Source organism: Musca vetustissima, unplaced genomic scaffold (genome assembly GCF_032173495.1).
Source record: "Musca vetustissima isolate MV318-11 ecotype Yass unplaced genomic scaffold, APGP_CSIRO_Mvet_v1 utg4481, whole genome shotgun sequence".
Classification (NCBI taxonomy): domain Eukaryota; kingdom Metazoa; phylum Arthropoda; class Insecta; order Diptera; family Muscidae; genus Musca; species Musca vetustissima.
In genome coordinates this window covers 33,606-41,945 of record NW_026883244.1, presented here as the reverse complement: position 1 = coordinate 41,945, position 8,340 = coordinate 33,606, and the positions used below count along the sequence as shown (strand labels likewise).

The 8,340-nt window shown below is 36.6% G+C and overlaps 1 protein-coding gene across 1 annotated transcript; it reads right to left on the bottom strand.

The window, feature by feature from the left end:
* Positions 1-3,235: 3,235 nt before the first annotated feature.
* LOC133330112 (sodium-dependent transporter bedraggled) lies at positions 3,236-7,704 on the bottom strand. The gene is made up of 8 exons (XM_061538588.1): positions 6,900-7,704; positions 5,606-6,846; positions 5,372-5,539; positions 5,029-5,308; positions 4,185-4,966; positions 3,866-4,110; positions 3,585-3,803; positions 3,236-3,506 (listed from the first exon to the last, which is right to left on the bottom strand). The coding sequence occupies exons 1-8, from the start codon at positions 7,702-7,704 to the stop codon at positions 3,266-3,268; spliced, it is 3,981 nt and encodes a 1,326-aa protein (XP_061394572.1). The 3' UTR covers positions 3,236-3,265.
* Positions 7,705-8,340: the final 636 nt, after the last annotated feature.

Genomic DNA, 8,340 nt, shown 5'->3' with positions numbered 1-8,340 from the left:
TGATCAAGAATATATCTACTTTATATGGTCGGAAATGATTATCGATGCGTTACAAACGGAAAAAGAAAACTAATATACCCTCCATACTATGGTGGAGGGTATAAAAAAATTGGAGATATTTAATTACAGAAAGTACACATTTTTATTTTTTTAAATATGGAATTTATTTTTCAAACAATTTGAAATTAATAGATGAGTTCTAAATTAAAAAGGGTTGCCATTATTAATATCTCAAATGTGACTACCTTCTGTAATTATGCCATGCATACATATCATTAATGTTGTGAATAAGCATATTTTCGATAATTATACCCTTCACCACACTGTGGTACAGGGTATTATGTCTTTGTGCATATGTTTGTAACAGGCAAAAGGAAACGAGATAGACACATGGTTCCTTTTGAGAATATGCATAGAATCACTTTCTAAGTCGATTTATGCATGTCCGTCCGTCTGTCTGTCTGTCTGTGCATGTTAAATTGTAAACAAAGTACAGGTCGCATTTATGATCCGAATTGGATGAAATTTGGCATAGGTCACTTATTCGGCCCAAGGACGAACCCTATTGAAATTGGGAAAAATCGGTTCAGATTTAGATATAGCTCCCATATATATATTTTACCGATTTAATGTAAACGGTCCCTATATATCTTTCGATTTGCACGAAATTTGGTACAGCCTAATCATTTAGGTCTATAATGATGTATGCCAAGTTTCGAGAAAATCGGTCCAGATTTAGATATAGCTCCCATATATAGTTTCGTCCGATTTCATATAAATGGTGCACCAAAGTCCCTATATATCCTTCGATTTGGACGAAATTTGGCATAACGTACTGAATTAAGCCTAGAGTGATGTCTGTCAAGTTTCGAGAAAATCGGTCCAGATTTAGATATAGCTCCCATATATAGTTTCGTCCGATTTCATATAATTGGTGCACTAAAGTCCCTATATATCCTTCGATTTGCACGAAATTTGGCATAACGTACTGAATTGAGCCTAGAGTGATGTCTGCCAAGTTTCGAGAAAATCGGTCCAGATTTCTATATAGCTCCCATATATAGTTTCGTCCGATTTCATGTAAATGGTACACCAAAGTCGATATATATCTTTCAATTTGCACGAAATTTGGCATAACGTACTGAATTGAGCCTAGAGTTATGTCTGCCTTGTTTCCTGAAAATCGGTCCAGATTTAGATATAGCTCCCTTTTAATATAGATTTACTTTAAGTAATTGACGCACCAAGGAACCAATAGGCTGATAGGAACAAAACGTTCTGAAATTAGTATAACCTAACCTGTGACAAGTTTTTTTTGAAATCGCTTAATATTTGGATAGAGCTTCCATATATATTTTCGCCCGATTTCAAGTAAATTGTTAGTCAGTTTGACATCAATTTTTGCACAACTTACAAAATTGAGCATAGAATTACGCAGTTGCGTTTTCTAGAATTACAGACATAGCCCAACGGATGACCTATTTATATTTGTTTGAACTCGATTTACATACTTTATGGATAGATCTAGGTAGATGCACATTTACATAAATATCACATATTTTATTTCATTCAATTTCATGTTAATAATCCTGTTTAATATACCCATAGTGGTGAAGGGTATCATATAGTCGGCACCGTCCGACTTTACTACTTTCCTTACTGGTTTTTTCTTAAAATTGGAAAAAATGTTAAGGAAGCAAATTATGAATCTACGTTTGGAAGGAGAATCTGTAGCAGAACACCTAATGAAATTTGGACATTTAATTAGAAATCTAAAGATGACTGGTGGTGAAGTTGGATCAAGCGATTTAATAACGCAACTGTTTATGACATTACCAGAGAAGTTCGATCCATTAATAACAGCATTACACAATTTGGATGAATCAAAATTGACTTACAATATGGTAAAAGAACGACTCCTTTTGGAAGAAACGAAAATGGTCCACCGTTCAGAAGGGGAAGAAATTCCACCAAAAACAGCCTTTGAAGGTAAAAAGAAATTTAATAGAAAATTTCAAGGTCGTTGTCACATATGCAAGAAATTTGGACATAAGGCAAAGGATTGCCGTCAAAGTGAGGCCAGAAGCGCATCAAAAGGATACAAGTCTTCACAAAAGGACATTTGTATCAAAGGAAAACAATGTCGTGAATCTTTTGATAAAACTCGGGAAAAATCCACTCGTCCACTACAACGAATTCACTCTGATGTATGTGGTCCTATTGATCCTGTAGCATGGAATAAGAGCAGATATATCGTTTCATTCATTGACGATTTTACTCATTTTTCTGTAATATATGCAATAGCCAAAAATCAGAAGTATTTCAAAAATTTATTGAGTATGAAGCAATGGCTAGGGCACAATTTGGTTTATCAATTTCAAAACTAACAGTGGATCAAGGTCGAGAATATGGTTCATCTGAACAAAGAAAGTGGTATGAAATGAAGGGAATTCAAGTAGAAGAAACGATTGCATACACCCCTAAATTATGAGATATGCAAGAAAGGAAGTTAATCACTTCAAGAGACGTCAAATTCGATGAATCGTATTTTCCCTATAAAGAATGTAATGTTGAAAATTCCCCGAAGACGCAAATTATAAGAAGTAACATGCATGAAGGGATGATGGGGATGAGAATAGCATGCCTGTTACTGAAACAAATAGCAATATTACTGATGTTGAACCCGATATTGAAACTAACGACGATGATGAAGTTTTTTCGTCACATTCTGATACTGAAACTGAGAATACAGTTGGAACAAGTGATAATACTCCTAGAAGAAGTCAACGGACTCGGAATGTTCCTAACAGGTTTTTGGGATTCAAAATCGGATTTTCGGCGTATATAAAAGACGAAATCCAAATGGATGTTCCAGAAAAATTTCCCGACATGGTTTGAAGCAATAAACGACGAATTGAAATCAATGGAAATAAATAAAGTTTGGAAAATTGAACAAAAACTCAAAACATCAAAATTATTGAAATCAAAGTGGATTTTCAAAATAAAAAACGATGAAAATGGAAAGCCATTAAGACACAAAGCCCGATAGGTAGTAATAATGATGTTTATGCGCCGGTTGCAAAACTTACTACTATTAGCCATCGCAGCAAATGGACGTAAAATCTGCATTTTTGCATGGCGATCTGGAAGAAGAAATATCCATGCATATACCTGATGGCGTTCCAGAAGGAACGGAAGGAAGGAAGGCATGTCGACTTTTAAAATCTATCTACGGCTTTTTTTATTATTATTTCTTACAAATAAATTAAATCACAGATGTATTGTTATGGTCATTAACATCTAAATGTTCACACACAACAGACGAGCTTACACCTGGTGGCTCTGCGTTGAGTACCAGATTTTCAATGGACCGAAACACCATTTGATTTAGTGGATGTGTAGCATGTGATGTTCCGCTTCGAACCCTTGTCGATGATCTTAGGACAGTTATGACATCCTCAGCGGTATACGGCCTTGTTATTTGTGTTGAACCCCTACTGTTTTCACTATCTCCAAATACTTCTCTAGGCGCTGAAGAAGGTCGATTCGAATTTGTTTTCTGAGCTAAGCGATGCTTTTGTAACATCTGTTTACGGCCTAACGACAAACTTCGGCTATGTACCAAATATGTTGGCGGTCGATTGCCAATCTCAATTGATTCACTTATGCTAGGCGGTACTTCATTCGAACCCGATGGATTTGAAAGAACAGATGAATAATCTGGTGGAAAAGACGTGTTTTCATCACTATGTTCCATTTGAATTGATAATATTGGCCTCGTCCTTCCGGAATCCCCCAATAATCTGTAAATGCCAGTTGAGACAAATGTTAATACATATGATTGTAGTCTAAGCAAACATCTTACCTTCTAACACTACGCCTTATGCTTTGGCGCAATATTTTCGCCAATCTTGCTCCAGTTGCGGTGGTATATGATGGTGGAGGAGTATATTTTGGCGGAGCATCATCGTGTAAATTGGTAATGCCATTCTCGGCATTGCTGCCGTTTCTTCCCTGCCTGTAACGGTTTTCTAAATCATCCCTGAGTGTACGGTTTACTAATCTTGTAGCTGCTGAGCCCTCCAGTGGTCGATATAGCATTTGAATTCTCTACAGAAAAATCAGATAATTACAATTAATTTCGCAATTCATTTACTGCAAACTTGTCGGCTGCTGGGACTTACATCCAGAATATCGGGAGGTCCCGAAGTAAGATAGCGGTAAATTTGTATGATAGCGGTTATGGGCACCAAAAGCAAAAAACCAATTTGGGTTAAAGCTCCAACCTTCCTTGCCCAGTAATTGTAATATGAACGTCCTCGCCAATAATACAATTGACTTGACAACGATATTTTGTATTCAATCACGGCCAACGTTATAAGGCTGATGGGCAATAAAACATTCCAGGACAAGGCCAAGAAAGCGGACATAGAACCCGACATTTTTAAATCGTTCACAAGGTCGTCCCCATTATAGGGTCGACCTCTGATCAAAAAAACACCAAAAATCTCCGCCGCCCATAAAATTGGAATGAACCACGCACCACCTATCAGACTGTCCATATAATGGAGCAGATTAATTCCAACCTCAGTTGCAAACGGTATACTCAGTAGTAGACCAGTGACACAACTAAGTAATACAGCGCTGGTGGAGTTACCCAAAGCACTCGATATAGGCTTCCACATAACACATAACTGGGCAATTCCAAACACAAAGAGCATTAAAAATACGACAGAACCCCAAATCCACGAAACATCATCACCAGCAATAACTAGAACTGCTGGAAATAACTCAGAAATAAAACGAAGCACCTGATAACCGCTGGATATTTTGAGGTCGGTGTGGCGCCTGTACACTTCGCCAATCAAACTCGAGTAATGGGGTACAAGTTTTGTCGGATATGATATGATATCAGTGCTAGGCGAAGATTTTAATGAATATATTGACGAATATGTGCCTGGTTTCTCTGAAAATTATAGATAGATGATAGATGGTTAAAAGTACTTAAAAAAATGCTATAGAACCTACCATAAGAACCGGGTACATATACATAACCAGCCTTATTCAATATTTGGATGCAGCACAATCCCATCAACGCCGATAAGCAAAGGCCAATAAGTGTCATCAAAACGACAAGGATAGCATCTCGCCGCAACGTCTTTTTAGATTGTGACTTGTGTGTTCGGCTCGATATAGCAATCACAGAAGCCCCAAGAAGACCCCATGTTAAGAACGTTTCTTGAGCTGCAGCGGTCCATGTTTTCGAATTAATGAGGAAATCATCCAGCTCAGAGGAGCTAAATACATTCTAGAATAACGAACGAATTTGTATTACTAGAGAAATGTCTTGCGGAGGTATTTATTGTTTTACCTGGAGTTTTACAAGATCTACCACATAAAGTAATTTTCCAGTAACTACTGTCAATGCCAGAAGAGGTAATATTCCCACAATAAAGATAACCTTTCCAAATGATCTCAGACCCTTGCACAGTATTAAAAATACAGTTGCCCACAATATTGCCAAATAGAACGCCAGCTGCTTAAATAGCACAGAAGCATAAGATTTAATGTTATGACAATAATCCATCTCATCTTTTATACTTACCCGATCATTGATATGTATGCGAATGCCAGTGGTATTAATTAATTTAAGAATCTGCAGTCTTTGAAGAACATTGATATTAAAGTAATCTGGAATACTTTCGGTAAGATTGTAGTAGTTGTACGAGTAATTCCTAGGAATAAGGAAGTGCGTTGTATCCGCCCACCGATAGGATGACTGGTACAAAAAAGTGTCGCTTAGATATACCAAGAGCCAAACGACAACAACGGATGAGTATATTGTAATAAAATATTGCACAAGAACAAGTGAAATCCCAATGCCGCTACATATCGGACTGATTTTCCACATGGACACTGGCCCTGCTCTTATTTTGGCACCCAAACACATTTGCAGCCACAAGAAGGGAACTCCGAAAATTATAGAAAGCAATAGGAACTGAATAAGAAAATTCGGCCCGTAATTGATTGTCAAAACTGCAAATCGACAAATATTGAAGAGGCCTAATGTACACGACATTAGAGCCAAAGTTCGACTATAACTATGTGGCCAATATGTGTTAAATCCCGCTTTCTGAGTTGTTTCAACATTTTCTGAATCATGGGTAGTATTGCTGTTTTGCTGTGAATTGCCCTCGTTCAATACGATGTTAGATTCTATTATATTATGTGATGTTGTTGAAGATTCACTGGAATCAGAACTAGAGGCGATCGTTACTGGGCTTGTTGTCCGCGTTGAACGTCCCGTGCTTCCTTCTGACCCAGCATACGTTCTAGAATTACGTAATAACTCTTCTGAAGGAATTACTTGTATTGATGCTGCTACTGGTGCACTCATTGGTCTAGACTGATTAGAAATGTTGGAAGGGAAATTGCCACAAATATTTGATTCGGGCATGGATGCATGTGAATTTCTTTCTGCTCGCCTGCCATATTGGCGAGGCCTATACTCAGAATCTTCCCGGCAATTTTCATTTTGTTCAATTAAATTTTGAAATATTTGCGCTTCCGTTAATATATGTGTCGAATTAGTAGATGCAGTGGTAGAACAATCTTCCTGTGATATACAACGGCGGGTTTGGTGGGGCTCACAAGCACTATTTACATGATCTGAAATATTTTCCGCGACGTTGTTGCATGAACCCACTTCTGCAACTGGATAGAACTGAGGAATAATTTGGTGGTTCTTTTGCTTGGTTTCTTCCGCTGTGACATCAGAATGACTTCGATCAGTTCGCCTTAAAGTTGCGTAAGACGGTGATGTTTTTGATATTTTTAAAATCGAATCTGAAACAAAACAGTTTAACATTATGCAATTAATTAAGAAAATTTACTATTACCTGATGATCTCCGCTCTGCGCCATATCCAACAGTCTTCCTAAAATTATTACCACGCTTGAAATTTGGTAATGTACCGTTTTTTAACGGTGTTGTTTTACTTGATTCCTCTTTGCTATCGTGCGATATACTTGTGTCCATTTTATTAAGATAGTCATCCAGATCTAATAAGCAATCATCTATGTTGGCTAGGTCGGGTTCCGATTCAGTCTGACTAGCGGAGCAGTTTGAATCGGCAAGTGACATATCATGTATATCGAGAACTGCGTCGAGTTCTCGTAGGGCGTCATAGGCTTCATCATTGTGAAATATAGTGTTCTCGTTTGTTTGATGATCTCTCATATAAAGTGGATTTTCTTCGGATTTTTTGCGTCTGTTAAAAAAATTGCCTTCTAGAAATGACATCTTTATTGCTGATGTGCGTTTTTGAAAGTTTTCGGGAGTATTTTGGACTTCAATTAGATCATTATCGCTTAAATCGTCAACAAATCCGCACGCCTTTCTTACAGACTCCCTTGACAAATTGTCTGACAGTGAGCCACTTATAGCACTGCCAACAATTTCTTTTTTATGGGAAACCGCAGTCGTGTCATTTGATCGTTTTCGCCTCCTCCTACCGGTACAATAGCTTAAGGCTGAGCTGGAGTCGATCAATTGTTTTGAATTAAATTGATTTGTTATGTTATTATTGCTTGAATCGTCCATCGATAATGTTGAATATGATCTTTGACCCATGCGAAGCTTATTTTCAGTTATATTACTATCGCCGTTGCGGCGAATTTCGTGAGGCGTATTTTTTAAACTCATTCCTACTAGCGCACTGAAAAAATTTAAAAATATATAATATGAATTAAAATTATTGCCACTTCGAAATATCCATGTATTGATTACAGGTAACTAATTCTATTATTTTATCCTCCTGTGTAGAGGATGTTTATATATTTCTTTTAAGGTTGGTAAAATAAAAATGATACGTTTTGAGTTAAATATTTTTGTCGTGGAACAAAATCCAAACTTCAAAACAGGGCTGATGATGGTTTTTTATCATTAGAAGATATTGTATAGAAATGTAGATATATAAAAACCAGTTACTAAAACTGTAACTACCATTGAAAATGCGTACGTTTTGACAGAATAAATATTAAAATATGCGCAACTTTAGTTTCTTCTATGGCCTATATAAGGTCGGACAGAATATATATATATATATATATATATAAATTATGTTAGACGTGAAGCGAAAATATTAATATTTCAAGATTCTTAAGTAAATTTTCTTACAAAATTATAAATTGTGTTGTGTTTTGGATTAATTTTTTATTTAGAATATAAAAACAATTAGTTTTCTCCACGGCAACAAATGACGTTAAACTTAATTGAATTCACTTACTGGCCGACCTTATATAGGCCTTGGGTTCTTTCCTAAATAATATGTCATGGTAC

What these genes read in the sequence shown, in the direction of transcription:
- LOC133330112 (XM_061538588.1), bottom strand. Translation starts at nt 7,704, where the DNA reads ATGAGTTTAAAAAATACGCCTCACGAAATTCGCCGCAACGGCGATAGT. An exon ending in GCATACATATCAATGATCGG is followed by an intron (nt 5,540 to 5,605) that starts GTAAGTATAAAA and finishes GTGCTATTTAAG; the next exon opens with CAGCTGGCGTTCTATTTGGC. An exon ending in ATAAGGCGTAGTGTTAGAAG is followed by an intron (nt 3,804 to 3,865) that starts GTAAGATGTTTG and finishes TGGCATTTACAG; the next exon opens with ATTATTGGGGGATTCCGGAA.